General features: G+C 41.7%; 1 protein-coding gene across 1 annotated transcript in view; it reads left to right on the top strand.

The window, feature by feature from the left end:
* Positions 1-18358, top strand: part of LOC128692953 (dual serine/threonine and tyrosine protein kinase) — a 67206-nt gene that overhangs the window by 30775 nt on the left and 18073 nt on the right. The window contains exons 4-6 of the mRNA XM_053782341.2: positions 10348-10615; positions 15193-15365; positions 15747-15978. Coding sequence (XP_053638316.2) covers positions 10348-10615; positions 15193-15365; positions 15747-15978 — 673 coding nt within the window. The remainder of the gene's footprint in view (positions 1-10347; positions 10616-15192; positions 15366-15746; positions 15979-18358) is intronic.

Consider the following 18358-nt stretch of genomic DNA (forward strand, 5'->3'; position numbering starts at 1 on the left):
TTCTGGCTTCTACCCTCTTTCTGCTTTTCAGTGTCTGCACCACCTGCTGGATGCTGTGAAATATGATCCCGACCATTCTGTGTGATGAAATATGACTGGGAATCGTAGCTAGCTTTTGTTCTGCGATATAACTAGAATTAAGATTAGGGTAGCAGCACACGTCAGGTGTATCCAGATTTCTTAGGTTTAAAAATATGAGTAAATGAGCAACTAACTCCTCTTTCCCCATCCTTAGTTCTTTGTCATGGGCAACTGAATGTTTTATTTGTTGGCTGTCATCATCCGTAAACATTCTGTGTCTGTCCAGAACACCTGAGCCCTTGATTGTAACTCATTTCTGATCAAAGCTTTTATACCCTTGTCCCTTCTTCCTTCCTTTTGCCGTCCCTCAGCTTCCCAATTCCCCCGCTTTCCCATTTCCCCGTGCCCCTCCCTCCCCACTCTTCCTTACATAAGAGGATAAGGTAATAGTTAATTCGTCAAAGCCAGACACTTAGCTGTTTTATGATTGATACAAATGGCGTACTGCCCACAAGAAAAAGAACATGCCCCAGAATGAAATATTTTTAGGATAATGTTTTTCCGGGCTGTGGTTCGTACATTGGACTATGTGCGGCCAGCAGTAACAGCCTAGTTGATTAGGCCCTGATCCACCGGGAGGCCTGGTCAAGGACTGGGCCGCGGGGGCGTTGACCCCCCAACACCCTCCAGGTAGAGCTTCATCATGACCTGACAAGGCTCTACAGTCTACACAGAGCGAAACATTGTCCCGATACAAGCTTGTTCTTCGTCTTTCCTTCAGTTCTTAACGTATTTGGCTAGTCTTGGTGTTACGCTTCCAGATTCAGTCCGACCTAGCCTCTTGGGCCGTATCGTGTATGCTCTTAAAACTATGTATAGAACCTGTTTCCACTACATCTGGAGTTTACCTGGAGAGAGTTCCGGGGGCTAACGCCCCCGCGGCCCGGTCTGTGACCAGGCCTCCTGGTGGATCAGAGCCTGATCAACCAGGCTGTTACTGCTGGCTGCACGCAAACCAACGTACGAGCCACAGCCCGGCTGGTCAGGAACCGACTTTAGGTGTTTGTCCAGTGCCAGCTTGAAGACTGCCAGGGGTCTGTTGGTAATCCCCCTTATGTATGCTGGGAGTCAGTTGAACAGTCTCGGGCCCCTGACACTTATTGTATGGTCTCTTAACGTGCTAGTGACACCCCTGCTTTTCATTGGGGGGATGTTGCATCGTCTGCCAAGTCTTTTGCTTTCGTAGTGAGTGATTTTCGTGTGCAAGTTCGGTACTAGTCCCTCTAGGATTTTCCAGGTGTATATAATCATGTATCTCTCCCGCCTGCGTTCCAGGGAATACAGGTTTAGGAACCTCAAGCGCTCCCAGTAATTGAGGTGTTTTATCTCCGTTATGCGCGCCGTGAAGGTTCTCTGTACATTTTCTAGGTCAGCAATTTCACCTGCCTTGAAAGGTGCTGTTAGTGTGCAGCAATATTCCAGCCTAGATAGAACAAGTGACCTGAAGAGTGTCATCATGGGCTTGGCCTCCCTAGTTTTGAAGGTTCTCATTATCCATCCTGTCATTTTTCTAGCAGATGCGATTGATACAATGTTATGGTCCTTGAAGGTGAGATCCTCCGACATGATCACTCCCAGGTCTTTGACGTTGGTGTTTCGCTCTATTTTGTGGCCAGAATTTGTTTTGTACTCTGATGAAGATTTAATTTCATCGTGTTTACCATATCTGAGTAATTGAAATTTCTCATCGTTGAACTTCATATTGTTTTCTGCAGCCCACTGAAAGATTTGGTTGATGTCCACCTGGAGCCTTGCAGTGTCTGCAATGGAAGACACTGTCATGCAGATTCGGGTGTCATCTGCAAAGGAAGACACGGTGCTGTGGCTGACATCCTTGTCTATGTCGGATATGAGGATGAGGAACAAGATGGGAGCGAGTACTATGCCTTGTGGAAGAGAGCTTTTCACCGTAGCTGCCTCGGACTTTACTCTGTTGACTACTCTGTGTTCTGTTAGTGAGGAAATTATAGATCCATCGACCGACTTTTCCTGTTATTCCTTTAGCACGCATTTTGTGCGCTATTACGCCATGGTCACACTTGTCGAAGGCTTTTGCAAAGTCCGTATATATTACATCTGCATTCTTTTTGTCTTCTAGTGCATCTAGGGCCTTGTCGTAGTGATCCAATAGTTGAGACAGACAGGAGCGACCTGTTCTAAACCCATGTTGCCCTGGGTTGTGTAACTGATGGGTTTCTAGATGGGTGGTGATCTTGCTTCTTAGGACCCTTTCAAGGATTTTTATGATATGGGATGTTAGTGCTATCGGTCTGTAGTTCTTTGCTGTTGCTTTACTGCCCCCTTTGTGGAGTGGGGCTATGTCTGTTGTTTTTAGTAACTGTGGGACGACCCCCGTGTCCATGCTCCCTCCCCATAGGATGGAAAAGGCTCGTGATAGGGGCTTCTTGCAGTTCTTGATGAACACGGAGTTCCATGAGTCTGGCCCTGGGGCAGAGTGCATGGGCATGTCATTTATCGCCTGTTCGAAGTCATTTGGCGTCAGGATAACATCGGATAGGCTTGTGTTAACCAAATTCTGTGGCTCTCCCATAAAAAATTAATTTTGATCTTCGACTCTCAGTCTGGTTAGCGGCTTGCTAAAAACTGAGTCGTATTGGGACTTGAGTAGCTCACTCATTTCCTTGCTGTAATCTGTGTAGGACCCATCTTGTTTAAGTAGGGGCCCAATACTGGACGTTGTTCTCGACTTTGATTTGGCATAGGAGAAGAAATACTTTGGGTTTCTTTCGATTTCATTTATGGCTTTTAGTTCTTCCCGCGATTCCTGACTCCTATAAGATTCCTTTAGCTTAAGTTCGATGTTTGCTATTTCTCTGACCAGTGTCTCCCTACGCATTTCAGATATATTGACCTCTTTTAGCCGCTCTGTTATTCTTTTCCGTCGCCTGTAAAGGGAGCGCCTGTCTCTTTCTATTTTACATCTACTACTCCTTTTTCTTAGAGGAATAAGCCTTGTGCATGCATCGAGTGCCACCAAGTTAATCTGTTCTAGGCATAAGTTGGGGTCTGTGTTGCTTAGTATATCTTCCCAGCTTATATCAGTTAGGACTTGGTTTACTTGGTCCCACTTTGTTTTTGTTATTGAAGTTGAATTTGGTGAATGCTCCTTCGTGACTAATCTCATTATGTAGGTCTGGGGCTCCACGCATACATGTCTGAACCTCAATTATGTTGTGATCTGAGTATATTTTGATATGGTGACATTTCTTATCAGATCATCATTGCTAGTGAAGATGAGGTCTAGTGTATTCTCCAGTCTAGTAGGCTCTATTATTTGCTGGTTTAAATTGAATTTTGTGCAGAGATTTAAAAGCTCGTGTGAGTGTGAGCTTTCATCAGAGCTGCCTCCTGGTGTTATTACTGCAACAATATTATTTGCTATATTCCTCCATTTTAGGTGCCTTAAGTTGAAATCCCCCAGGAGCAAGATGTTGGGTGCAGGAGCTGGAAGATTTTCCAGACAGCGGTCAATTTTTAACAGCTGTTCCTGGAATTGCTGGGATGTTGCATCCGGAGGCTTGTAGACTACCACAATGACTAGGTTTTGGTTCTCGACCTTTACTGCTAAAACTTCCACTACATCATTTGAGGTATTAAGCAGTTCTGTGCAAACAAGTGACTCTGCAATGTACAGGCCACCCCCTCCCCCCCCTTTTGCCTGTTCACTCTGTCACATCTGTATAGGTTGTAACCTGGGATCCATATTTCGTTGTCCAAGTGATCCTTTATGTGGGTCTCAGTGAAAGCCGCGAACATTGCCTTTGCCTCTGCAAGCAGTCCACGGATGAAAGGTATTTTGTTGTTTGTTGCTGGCTTTAGACCCTGTATATTTGCAAAGAAGAATGTCATCGGACTGGTGGTACTGTTGGTACTGGGGGGGGGGATTTTTTTCCGGCATTAGTATCTGTATCTGTTGGTTTGGAGTGGAGGCCATCGACTGTGGTTCCACTCCAGGAATGACTGGATTTGGTGTACGATTTCTGCCATTTCCTGCCAGTTTTTTTTTCCTTCCTGGCACTAAAAAACCTCTCCCTCTTGAGTGGCTGTGGCTACCCAGGTTTTCCCATGGCCTGGATGTTTTGTATCTTTTTGTCCCCTTTAGATGGTGTGCCTGGCAATTTAAGTTATAGCACAGTCTTTCCTGTACTGAAGAGGTAGACATTTCAGGGTGAAAAAGCTTACAGGAAGGGAGTTTGCATTTTCCTGTTGTCATATGGGCACGGCATTTTCTAGGGTGGTCATAGTTGCACGTCCCGTCTGTTTTTCCAGATTTCCCATGTTTGCAGATACCAAGTGCATAGTATGTGCACAGGCTTGGTTTCCGTTTGCCTTGGGTTTCTGTGACTGTATTCCCTGTTGGTGCATGTTTCCCTGTCTTATTCCTATCCTCCCTAGCACCAACAATGGAGCTCCCACCAGTTGTTTTTGGTAATATATCATCACTATTGCTAGTGGAGTCCTCTTGTTTGCTATTTCCTGTGGTATTTCTAGTTTGCAATATTGGTTTTATCTTATCTTTGACTACACTTGTTTCCCCACTACGGCTTCTGTCCCCTATGAGGTCATTTATGTGTATTCCTTCCTGCGTATAATTCCCGACTACCTGGACAAAATCTCCAGCTTCACCATTACTGTCTCCCAGGACAGCACCTCCAGCTTCACCATTACTGTCTCCCAGGACAGCACCTCCAGCTTCACCATTACTGTCTCCCAGGACAGCACCTCCAGCTTCACCATTACTGTCTCCCAGGACAGCACTATCAGCCACACATTTACTGACAACCAGGACATCACCTCCAGCCTTACAGTTTCTGACTACATGGCCAGTATCAAGGGCAGTACCATTCAGCCCAGACTTTTTATGTTCCCATCTGTTGTAGAAAGCTTCCAGGTTTTCTATGAAAGCAGCTTTGATGTTGTTAGGTAAGACACATATGCAACAGTTGGGTATCTTTATTTCGAAATAAAGATACCCAACTGTTGCATATGTGTCTTACCTAACAACCTGTCGGTATTTTATACCATTTTAATGTTCAGCTTTGATGTTATCCTCATTTAATACCCTTGTGATTTTAGTCCACAGATTTATCTCATTTGGGCATACCCAAAAACACTTCCCTGTTTTAATACTGCTTGTAGCTAGTTCTTGGATATCTGCACAAGGGGCGTGACACCAATTTCCACAAAAATGACAATTTATCCATGTGGAAGCCCGTTTGTTTGATTGACTGCAGACTACACAGAGCTTCATAATGATTTGAATGGTTGATTTACTGTAATTCTACTAGCAACTTCTTGAATACTCTATTACTCCAGGGCATTCTATTTCCATACCTCCCTGAGACTGAAGAATTACTTCCAGATATGCCCCCACATGCCTGTTTCCCGTCTCTCAAACAGTCTGTCTGTCTATTAGTCTCTAACCACCACTTCCAATCTCAGCTCTCCATTCTTATCTCCCATGTGGGTCTGTTTTCCTGATCTATTTTATAGAACTTAGACGGCGGGTTGTAAATCACCGCCACTCCCACTATGGGTCTTAGTCTATTGCCACATATATCCCACTCATCTCCTCAAAACACATCTGATTTCTGATTAGCACTTTTATTCTCCTGACTTCCATATTTCCTTGGTCATTCCTTATTTTGTGCGTGCGTGTGTGCAGTGCGTGCATGCGTGCAGTGCAGGCATTGTGAAGAGCTCCCCCACACAGGTGACTGGGCATCCTCGTACGGCTTCCCTCCCTCCAGATTATTACTGCTACTGCTGGCTGTCCATTATTGTTGCTTCTGTTCCTTTTCTTGTAACTTTTGCTTCTGTTCCTCTTTAACTATTGCTGCTCCTGTTTTTGTTTTTACTTTCCCTTGCTGCTGCTTTCCCTGCTTGTTCTATTGTTATTTTCTTGTATTTTTAGTGCTGGCTTCTTCAGGCGTTTCTGTGCCTAAAACTATCGTTACTAGTTGCTAAAACTTAGTCGCTTTGGCTATTGCCCCTCGGCTGCTGCTTCTCCACCTGCTAACTCATCTACATCTGTTTAGTTTTCATTTAGTATGTCTGTTAACTACTGCTAAGTTTTGTTTTATTTTCTATTTGAATTTTAAGTGTGGCGTTTTCTTCCAGTGTGTTCCATTCTCTCAGTGCCACTCTTATGATGTAATACGAGTATTATGACAGGGTGGATCTGTAAGCCAGCGGAAGACCTCGGTCAAATTACCAAATTTTCTGTTGAAGGGGGTGTCATATGACTTAAGATCCACGTCAGTGGAATGTTCCCATCCCTCTGGAAGAATCAGATTCCTTCTTCCCACCTAATTCTGTGGAAACACCTTCCTCCATCTGTTTGGCTCATTTGTTTAATTTCCATTGATGCGATGATTCCATATTCTCTTGTGCTTTGCCATATCAACATTTTAATGTGTGTGTTAGTTTACACGATCCCTACACCTGATGCATTCTCCTTTATTCTTAGTCCTTACATCACTGTGGCGTCCACGTTTTACCCCTCGTTCTGGTCCTTTCCCTTGTAGTCAATCCTTGTCCGCTTTTGTTAATATTTTATTTGTTGAGACCCTTTGATTTACACGCACATTCACAAATGGGGCTTATTTTATTATTTGACTATATTCATTGGTGGAAATACTGTTAAGAATATCTAACGGGAAATATATGATGATAAATTAGACACATGTGCAACTCTTGGGGAATCTTTATTGAGGAAACGTTTCGCCACACAGTGGCTTCATCAGTCCATACATAGGAGAAACTTGAAGAACAGGAGGAGAATGAGGTAATCAGTCCCTCAACCTTGAGTCGATGTGTTCAGTCCATCAATCTTGAGTAGAATACGGCAGATGAGCGGAGAAGCAGCTTATAAACCGTATGGCAGGAGAGGTGTAGCAGTCATAGGTAGTGTCACATTTGTCCAATGTGGAAGTAGGTTGTGCCCAAGAATTAGGCAAGCGAAGAATTCCTAAGTATTAAGATCCCAAGAAGTTGCAGTGTCTGACAGGTTTGTAGATGAATGGTTCGGAGAACCGACATGTTGATAAATTAGACACATGTGTCTAATTTATCAACATGTCGGTTCTCCGAACCATTCATCTACAAAGGGAAATATATATTTACTTCAATGGTGTGCTAGTCTGAATATCACCAACTTTAGGAAGTATCAAGAAATAAAGCGGATTGTATATGGTACAGTTACATAGCTACTTTCTAGGTCATCTTCACAGAAACAGACTTATGGAGGTACTACACAGGGTTATAACCTAATCAGAAATTACAAAGCTCTTTTTAAACAGGTTAATTGGTATTTATCTGTCCTGGGTGTTTGGGTATGATTTTTAAATCAGCCTTCCTTTGAAATCTGTCTTAATGTGTGAAACACTAATCTTTATCATTTCACGTTGTCTATACTATACTCCCATTAATCCTGGATTTAGGTATCAACACGTAATTGGGCAGACCTTTGGGCACGATTGTAAATTGACGGATAGTACCGTTCCCGCCGTATTATGACCATTAGTCTTATGTTCTTATTAGTCCTGACACGTTGGAACAGAGCCTCGTCTGGTACAATATATCTCGTGGTCTGACGGTTGTGTTGCCCATGGCCTTTTACAAATTTTGTTGCCGATGTCGCATAACTATTAAACCACATGACACGGATTTTGGTTTTTATATGCAGTTTGGCCTAAGTATAAATTTATTCTGTGATAGAATATAATGTGTATGTATGTATAATATACATATTCATACAGCCTAGCTTGGAAATATTTTTTGCATCACGTCTCTTCGGGTGTTTTATCACCAATGATTATTAGGTTTAATCCTGTGGTCTGTCTACTATCCCGACTTTTAGTGTCAGCCTTGTGATAAGTCTGTCACACGTTTCTTTGTTCTTATCTGTTCTGTGGGAGGAATTTGTTAAAACTGTATACCTAAATATTGGTCTACATAGTGGTGTACTGTGTTTTGCACGATTCTTCTTAAATGTCTAGAGACCATTCTTCTTACGTATGGATGATGTACATGGCGCATGATCAGTCAGAATGATCGGATAACAATAACCTTGCTTTCCTGGGTAATCCGTGATTATTATATTTATTATACTTTTAGGGAAAGGGTAAACCGTAGGGGTCATAGTGTCTGGGGAACGAGATGTAATCGGGTTTGATTCAAGGAAAACAGTAGCGCCAGTTCCTCAGATCAAGAGCCCTTTAGCATCTCCCTTGAAGGGTGGATAAGCCACGAGCTTACTGTCCCTAACACGCTTATTCCGTTATCTGTGGCTTCTGTTGACACTGATGTTGGCAGTGCTTATCAATATGTTTACATCTTTATGCTGTAATTCCATTTAGAATTTTCTATTAAACGAAAGAAGTTTCGTCTAAACTTCTTTAAGAAGAAGGAAAAAAGATTATTTAGATAACCTTTGATTTAACCCAGGATAACCAAGCTGTGGCTTACTTTGATGGATGCGACCCACAACAATCTTCAAAGTCGTTAGTACATATTTACTGCTAGGTGAGCAAGGGCAGCAGGTGTTATACAGATGCCAAGAAGGTAGTCGGCAGTTGTGGCGCAGTAACTGGAATGGGATGGATGTACTTAGTGGTGTTTGGTGGGAGATCAAAGATAACATCTGAAGAGGCGTGGTGACACTGGATATGGCAGGACCAACCCAACCTGTTTTTTTTTTCACTAGGCAGCCTAGCTCGAAGTAGCATCTCTTGATTAGTGAAAGAAGGATTGAGCCTTTACCGCTCTGTGCACGAAATAACCTACATGGCTTAAACATTTTATATATGTGCAAATACAGGATGTGATGTAGCTCGTAGCCGCAACTCGATTGCTAGCGTACTCAGTTCACACACTGAGGTCCAGGGGTCGATCCCCAGTTCGGGTGAAAACATTTGGACGTGTTTCCTTAATAAGATACCTGCTGTCCCTGTTCACCTAGCACTAAAATGGGTACCTGGGTGTTAGCCGACCGGTGTGGGTCGCATCCTGGGAGATAAAATAAACCTAATTTACCCGAAATGCTCTGCATAACAAGGGGCTTTCTATATATGTCATTGACGTCAGCTAGGTCTGTATACGTTGTACATGTAGAACTAAATATTATTATTATGATTATTATTAATTATTATTATCATTATTATTATTATTATTATTATTATTATTATTGTAAGTGCTTGAGGCCTTTCATTACAATTGCCATCAGAAACTCGGCCATTTGATGAGTTAGCAGGAGATTGCCAAGGAATTAAAAGAATTAGGTAGAAATGAGTGTTGATGGAGGGGGGGAGAGTTGCTACCCATCTCCAAGAAAATTGCCCAAAATTGATGGCTTCTGTCATTTTGATGCTTATTTCAAGCCACTTAGTCTTAAACCAACCAGTGTCTTTTGTCCTACTTATGGCACCAATAAGCAGCCAATAAAACCTCTAAAATGACTTTAATTTGAGAATGCCCCAAAGTTAATATTGTAGCCCAAATGCAGGGTCAGAGGTTAGCTTTTTCCATTATGCACTGTATGGCCATGTAAGGATTTTTTTTTTATACTGTGCACACCCTTTTCACTGACCTGTTCTCTCGTGTCTACGCTAAAATTGGAGATCGCTGCAAATTGTATGCACTAGTACATCATGGATTCGGATTGCTATGATGTACGTCATGGATAACTTAGGGGTTAAAAAGTACTGTGCCTGTACTCTCAGGTGTGATGGAGCAGTTGTGGGTATGTTACCTGGAGGGTGTTCTGAGGGTCAATGCCCCCACAGCCTGGTCCATGACCTGGCCTCATGGTGGATCGACCTTATCAACCAGGCTGTTACTTTCACTGCATGCAAAAAGACATGTGAACCACAGCCTGGCTGGTCAGGTACTGACTTTAGGTGCCTGTCCAGCTCCCTCTTGAAGATGGCTAGGGGGTCTGTTGGTGCTAATCCCCTTTATGTATACTGGGAGGCAGTCGAACAGTCTTGGGCCCCTGACTTTGATTTGTGATATTTCTGTACTTCATCAAAGTCAGCTAGAGAGTGATTGATGATTTAATAAATGTTTTCTTTGAGTCTCACTATCTTCTTGGAAAACAGGCAGCAGGTTTATGCAAAAAAAACAAAAAAAAAAATCCTCCTCAGTGTAACATATACAGTACATACATGGGCTGATTTCAATGTTTTATTTTTATCTATCATTTTTTTTATATTACTACAGAAAATTTCTTCTTTACTTGTACAGGAAGTCGTGGAATTACGTGAGCTTCGAAGACTAAGTCCTGATAAAGGCACATCCATTCTATTCATTCGTGTGCCCCACCTTCCCGAGACCTTCAGTGATGACCTTCCTGAATCAGAGCAGCACGACATTCTCTGTAAATTACGAGTATTGCCATCTCCAGTCCGACCAGACGAGGTGCAAGCCCCACTACCAGTCATTCCCACAACAGTATCACGGTCACATCCACAAGTTCCTGTGCAACTCTTTCGAACATTGTGTGATGATCTTGGTAAGTGTTACATATCTTGGTAAGCGTTGCATGAATTGCAGAAATTGTGAGCACAACTTAATGTGGCATGTAATTACCTATTCTTAGGCACAGTGCACAGTAGCAGTTATGTTTGTAATATCTCGTCATTTGTTTTTAATTTCTTTCCAGAAGTACTTTCTAGGTCACATATGGGTAATATACCAGTGTTTGTGAAGAAATATTTTCTAGAAGTTTTTCAGCATTTCATTTGCAATTGTGGCCTCTTTGTTATTACTGTTGATGAGTTTTTTTGTGTGTGTGTTTTTGTTCTTTCATTTGTGTTTGCATTCAGAACAATGCTCTCTTTCAATTTGGAGGTTATCTTTAGTCAATACTTTTGTCTGTCCTGGATCACTATGAGGCCTCTACTGATATTATTATTATTATCACACTGGCCGATTCCCACCAAGGCAGGGTGGCCCGAAAAAGAAAAACTTTCACCATCATTCACTCCATCACTGTCTTGCCAGAAGGGTGCTTTACACTACAGTTTTTAAACTGCAACATTAACACCCTTCCTTCAGAGTGCAGGCACTGTACTTCCCATCTCCAGGACTCAAGTCCGGCCTGCCGGTTTCCCTGAATCCCTTCATAAATGTTACTTTGCTCACACTCCAACAGCACGTCAAGTATTAAAAACCATTTGTCTCCATTCACTCCTATCAAACACGCTCACGCATGCCTGCTGGAAGTCCAAGCCCCTCGCACACAAAACCTCCTTTACCCCCTCCCTCCAACCCTTCCTAGGCCGACCCCTACCCCGCCTTCCTTCCACTACAGACTGATACACTCTTGAAGTTATTCTGTTTCGCTCCATTCTCTCTACATGTCCGAACCACCTCAACAACCCTTCCTCAGCCCTCTGGACAACAGTTTTGGTAATCCCGCACCTCCTCCTAACTTCCAAACTACGAATTCTCTGCATTATATTCACACCACACATTGCCCTCAGACATGACATCTCCACTGCCTCCAGCCTTCTCCTCGCTGCAACATTCATCACCCATGCTTCACACCCATATAAGAGCGTTGGTAAAACTATACTCTCATACATTCCCCTCTTTGCCTCCAAGGACAAAGTTCTTTGTCTCCACAGACTCCTAAGTGCACCACTCACTCTTTTTCCCTCATCAATTCTATGATTCACCTCATCTTTCATAGACCCATCCGCTGACACGTCCACTCCCAAATATCTGAATACGTTCACCTCCTCCATACTCTCTCCCTCCAATCTGATATTCAATCTTTCATCACCTAATCTTTTTGTTATCCTCATAACCTTACTCTTTCCTGTATTCACCTTTAATTTTCTTCTTTTGCACACCCTACCAAATTCATCCACCAATCTCTGCAGCTTCTCTTCAGAATCTCCCAAGAGCACAGTGTCATCAGCAAAGAGCAGCTGTGACAACTCCCACCCTGTGTGTGATTCTTTATCTTTTAACTCCACGCCTCTTGCCAAGACCCTCGCATTTACTTCTCTTACAACCCCATCTATAAATATATTAAACAACCACGGTGACATCACACATCCTTGTCTAAGGCCTACTTTTACTGGGAAAAAATTTCCCTCTTTTCTACATACTCTAACTTGAGCCTCACTATCCTCGTAAAAATTCTTCACTGCTTTCAGTAACCTACCTCCTACACCATACACTTGCAACATCTGCCACATTGCCCCCCTATCCACCCTGTCATACGCCTTTTCCAAATCCATAAATGCCAGAAAGACCTCTTTAGCCTTATCTAAATACTGTTCACTTATATGTTTCACTGTAAACACCTGGTCCACACACCCCCTACCTTTCCTAAAGCCTCATTGTTCATCTGCTATCCTATTCTCCGTCTTACTCTTAATTCTCTCAATTATAACTCTACCATACACTTTACCAGGTACACTCAACAGACTTATCCCCCTATAATTTTTGCACTCTCTTTTATCCCCTTTGCCTTTATACAAAGGAACTATGCATGCTCTCTGCCAATCCCTAGGTACCTTACCCTCTTCCATACATTTATTAAATAATTGCACCAACCACTCCAAAACTATATCCCCACCTGCTTTTAACATTTCTATCTTTATCCCATCAATCCCGGCTGCCTTACCCCCTTTCATTTTACCTACTGCCTCACGAACTTCCCCCACACTCACAACTGGCTCTTCCTCACTCCTACAAGATGTTATTCCTCCTTGCCCTATACACGAAATCACAGCTTCCCTATCTTCACCAACATTTAACAATTCCTCAAAATATTCCCTCCATCTTCCCAATACCTCTAACTCTCCATTTAATAACTCTCCTCTCCTATTTTTAACTGACAAATCCATTTGTTCTCTAGGCTTCCTTAACTTGTTAATCTCACTCCAAAACTTTTTCTTATTTTCAACAAAATTTGTTGATAACAGCTCACCCACTCTCTCATTTGCTCTCTTTTTACATTGCTTCACCACTCTCTTAACCTCTCTCTTTTTCTCCATATACTCTTCCCTCCTTGCATCACTTCTACTTTGTAAAAACTTCTCATATGCTAACTTTTTCTCCCTTACTACTCTCTTTTCATCATCATTCCACCAATCGCTCCTCTTCTCTCCTGCACCCACTTTCCTGTAACCACAAACTTCTGCTGAACACTCTAACACTACATTTTTAAACCTACCCCATTCCTCTTCGACCCCATTGCCTATGCTCTCATTAGCCCATCTATCCTCCAATAGCTGTTTATATCTTACCCTAACTGCCTCCTCTTTTAGTTTATAAACCTTCACCTCTCTCTTCCCTGATGCTTCTATTCTCCTTGTATCCCATCTACCTTTTACTCTCAGTGTAGCTACAACTAGAAAGTGATCTGATATATCTGTGGCCCCTCGATAAACATGTACATCCTGAAGTCTACTCAACAGTCTTTTATCTACCAATACATAATCCAACAAACTACTGTCATTTCGCCCTACATCATATCGTGTATACTTATTTATCCTCTTTTTCTTAAAATATGTATTACCTATAACTAAACCCCTTTCTATACAAAGTTCAATCAAAGGGCTCCCATTATCATTTACACCTGGCACCCCAAACTTACCTACCACACCCTCTCTAAAAGTTTCTCCTACTTTAGCATTCAGGTCCCCTACCACAATTACTCTCTCACTTGGTTCAAAGGCTCCTATACATTCACTTAACATCTCCCAAAATCTCTCTCTCTCCTCTGCATTCCTCTCTTCTCCAGGTGCATACACGCTTATTATGACCCACTTCTCGCATCCAACCTTTACTTTAATCCACATAATTCTTGAATTTACACATTCATATTCTCTTTTCTCCTTCCATAACTGATCATTTAACATTACTGCTACCCCTTCCTTTGCTCTAACTCTCTCAGATACTCCAGATTTAATCCCATTTATTTCCCCCCACTGAAACTCTCCTACCCCCTTCAGCTTTGTTTCGCTTAGAGCCAGGACATCCAACTTCTTTTCATTCATAACATCAGCAATCATCTGTTTCTTGTCATCCGCACTACATCCACGCACATTTAAACAACCCAGTTTTATAAAGTTTTTCTTCTTCTCTTTTTTAGTAAATGTATACAGGAGAAGGGGTTACTAGCCCATTGCTCCCGGCATTTTAGTCGCCTCATACGACACGCATGGCTTACGGAGGAAAGATTCTTTTCCACTTCCCCATGGACAATAGAAGAAATAAAAAAGAACAAGAGCTATTTAGAATAAGGAGAAAAACCTAGATGTATGTATATATATATATATGCATGTGCGTGTCTGTGAAGTGTGACCAAAGTGTAAGTAGGAGTAGCAAGATATCCCTGTTATCTAGCGTGTTTATGAGACAGAAAAAGAAAACCAGCAATCCTACCATCATGCAAAACAGTTACAGGTTTTTGTTTCACAGTCATCTGGCAGGACGGTAGTACTTCCCTGGGTGGTTGCTGTCTACCAACCTACTACCTACTACCTACTGATAATGACTTAATAATTGTCTAGGGTGGATCAAAATATCATCCAAAATTTTCTGTCCAAATTGTGGGTTGATAGTAAATGTTCTATTCCATACTTGCCTGGTCGACCAGGCAAGCACCAGACAAGCCTGGCCCATGGCCGGGCTCCAAGAGTAGTGAAACTCTTGAAACTCTTCAAAGGTATATCAAAGGTAAAGGTATACTTCATCAAATTATTATGTTGAGGCTTTTAAAAATGTTTCATATCTATTAGCCATGAATGCAAGACAAACATTTTAAAAAAGGTTTATAGTACAGTGGCATCCCAAGTTTCGAACTGCTCCCAACTCGACCAGTTATGTGAGTGTATTATTGTAAGTGCTTTTGTAAATGTATTTTTGGGGGGTCTGAAACAGATTAATCTAATTTACATTATTCCTTATGGGAACAAATTTGTTTAGTATCTGGAATGAAGAAATTTCGAAACTCCGGGTTCCACTGTATACAATACTTCAGTGTGTTTTAGCTTAATTTCTTTTATGAAATGTGCAATGATTATTACACTTGGTTTTCATACATTCTTTTTATATCGTTCTGTACAGGCTACCTGACCATGGCACCAGAACCTAAAAAATTCTGTTGGCGTCTAGTAGAGCATAGCTACCATGTTGACAGTGAGCTGGTGGACGGTTTTGATTCCTTTAGTAATGTTGTGCATTATATTAGGATGATCCTACAGTCCCACCTCATCCATGCATCTACACTTCTCAATCAGGTACATTAAAATGTTGTTGACAGGATAATTAGGATGTATTTTTTTTTTATGTCAGACGTGTGAAATTGTGAGCTGATTTTTTACTCGCTGGACAGGTGCCATACGTATTTAGCAGCTTTGTTAGATAAAGAAAGCATATGGCATGTGAAGGATTTCTAACTCCTGTTTTAGTGTTTGTGGCAGTCAGATTGTTGGATAATAATTAATATGAGAATTTCTTTGTATGATGCATGGAATTTCTTTAGTGAGCTGTGATGTTTTGTAAGTGAAGTAGAGTAATGTAAAATAACTGTTTTATAACAGTCAAATCATGTTTATGAAGGTACAGCACAGTGCCTTCTTAGTTTCCAGAATTATTGTATATATTTTTTTCTATTTTAGGGTCATAACCGATGCATGAGAAAGTTTATTTTGTTTGCATTTGACATGGCCCGAGAAATTCAAATCACGCCTAGAAGAATTAGTTATGCACGAGAAAAAGAGGCTGAACTCTATGAAAGTCTCATGGCCATTGCATCAAGTAAACAAGATGAAATTCGTGTTGTAATAAGTGACACCGTTGATAAAATGAAAGTCGACCTCTTGGATAAAGCTGCAGCATATGAATTTAAAGGTATGTATAGTATTAGGGAATGGAATGTTTAGTAGAACTAGAATTAATAGATCAGTTTGTTTTGTGTTCACATTAATCAAAATTTACTCTGAAGAAAAACTTGACCAATTCAGAAGTGGTACACTCATTACTGACTGGCTCAGTATTACCCACATACTGTATGCTTATCTTTACTCCAGGATATCTGCATACGTGTATTTCTGCAGAATATTCCATTGCATTTTTATTCTCATTTGAGCAAGTTTTTGTAAAATTTCTATTTATATGTGATTGGTAATGAATATGGGTAACTTTTGCACGTCTGCATCCTGGCCAGTTTGTGCATTGCCTGCTTGAAACTGTATTATACAGATTTTGTAAAAAGTAATTGGTTAAAACTATTATAACAAGTTAAGAAAGCCTAGAGAACAAATGGATTTGTCAGTTAAAAATAGGAGAGGAGAGTTATTAAATGGAGAGTTAGAGGTATTGGGAAGATGGAGGGAATATTTTGAGGAATTGTTAAATGTTGATGAAGATAGGGAAGCTGTGATTTCGTGTATAGGGCAAGGAGGAATAACATCTTGTAGGAGTGAGGAAGAGCCAGTTGTGAGTGTGGGGGAAGTTCGTGAGGCAGTAGGTAAAATGAAAGGGGGTAAGGCAGCCGGGATTGATGGGATAAAGATAGAAATGTTAAAAGCAGGTGGGGATATAGTTTTGGAGTGGTTGGTGCAATTATTTAATAAATGTATGGAAGAGGGTAAGGTACCTAGGGATTGGCAGAGAGCATGCATAGTTCCTTTGTATAAAGGCAAAGGGGATAAAAGAGAGTGCAAAAATTATAGGGGGATAAGTCTGTCTGGTAAAGTGTATGGTAGAGTTATAATTGAAAGAATTAAGAATAAGACGGAGAATAGGATAGCAGATGAACAAGGAGGCTTTAGGAAAGGTAGGGGGTGTGTGGACCAGGTGTTTGCAGTGAAACATATAAGTGAACAGTATTTAGATAAGGCTAAAGAGGTCTTTGTGGCATTTATGGATTTGGAAAAGGCGTATGACAGGGTGGATAGGGGGGCAATGTGGCAGATGTTGCAAGTGTATGGTGTAGGAGGTAGGTTACTGAAAGCAGTGAAGAGTTTTTACGAGGATAGTGAGGCTCAAGTTAGAGTATGTAGGAAAGAGGGAAATTTTTTCCCAGTAAAAGTAGGCCTTAGACAAGGATGTGTGATGTCACCGTGGTTGTTTAATATATTTATAGATGGGGTTGTAAGAGAAGTAAATGCGATGGTCTTGGCAAGAGGCGTGGAGTTAAAAGATAAAGAATCACACACAAAGTGGGAGTTGTCACAGCTGCTCTTTGCTGATGACACTGTGCTCTTGGGAGATTCTGAAGAGAAGTTGCAGAGATTGGTGGATGAATTTGGTAGGGTGTGCAAAAGAAGAAAATTAAAGGTGAATACAGGAAAGAGTAAGGTTATGAGGATAACAAAAAGATTAGGTGATGAAAGATTGAATATCAGATTGGAGGGAGAGAGTATGGAGGAGGTGAACGTATTCAGATATTTGGGAGTGGACGTGTCAGCGGATGGGTCTATGAAAGATGAGGTGAATCATAGAATTGATGAGGGAAAAAGAGTGAGTGGTGCACTTAGGAGTCTGTGGAGACAAAGAACTTTGTCCTTGGAGGCAAAGAGGGGAATGTATGAGAGTATAGTTTTACCAACGCTCTTATATGGGTGTGAAGCGTGGGTGATGAATGTTGCAGCGAGGAGAAGGCTGGAGGCAGTGGAGATGTCATGTCTGAGGGCAATGTGTGGTGTGAATATAATGCAGAGAATTCGTAGTTTGGAAGTTAGGAGGAGGTGCGGGATTACCAAAACTGTTGTCCAGAGGGCTGAGGAAGGGTTGTTGAGGTGGTTCGGACATGTAGAGAGAATGGAGCGAAACAGAATGACTTCAAGAGTGTATCAGTCTGTAGTGGAAGGAAGGCGGGGTAGGGGTCGGCCTAGGAAAGGTTGGAGGGAGGGGGTAAAGGAGGTTTTGTGTGCGAGGGGCTTGGACTTCCAGCAGGCATGCATGAGCGTGTTTGATAGGAGTGAATGGAGACAAATGGTTTTTAATACTTGACGTGCTGTTGGAGTGTGAGCAAAGTAACATTTATGAAGGGATTCAGGGAAACCGGCAGGCCGGACTTGAGTCCTGGAGATGGGAAGTACAGTGCCTGCACTCTGAAGGAGGGGTGTTAATGTTGCAGTTTAAAAACTGTAGTGTAAAGCACCCTTCTGGCAAGACAGTGATGGAGTGAATGATGGTGAAAGTTTTTCTTTTTCGGGCCACCCTGCCTTGGTGGGAATCGGCCGGTGTGATAAAAATAAAAAAAAAAAATTTTTATAATTGAAAA

This window comes from Cherax quadricarinatus, chromosome 38 (genome assembly GCF_038502225.1).
Source record: "Cherax quadricarinatus isolate ZL_2023a chromosome 38, ASM3850222v1, whole genome shotgun sequence".
Lineage (NCBI taxonomy): Eukaryota > Metazoa > Arthropoda > Malacostraca > Decapoda > Parastacidae > Cherax > Cherax quadricarinatus.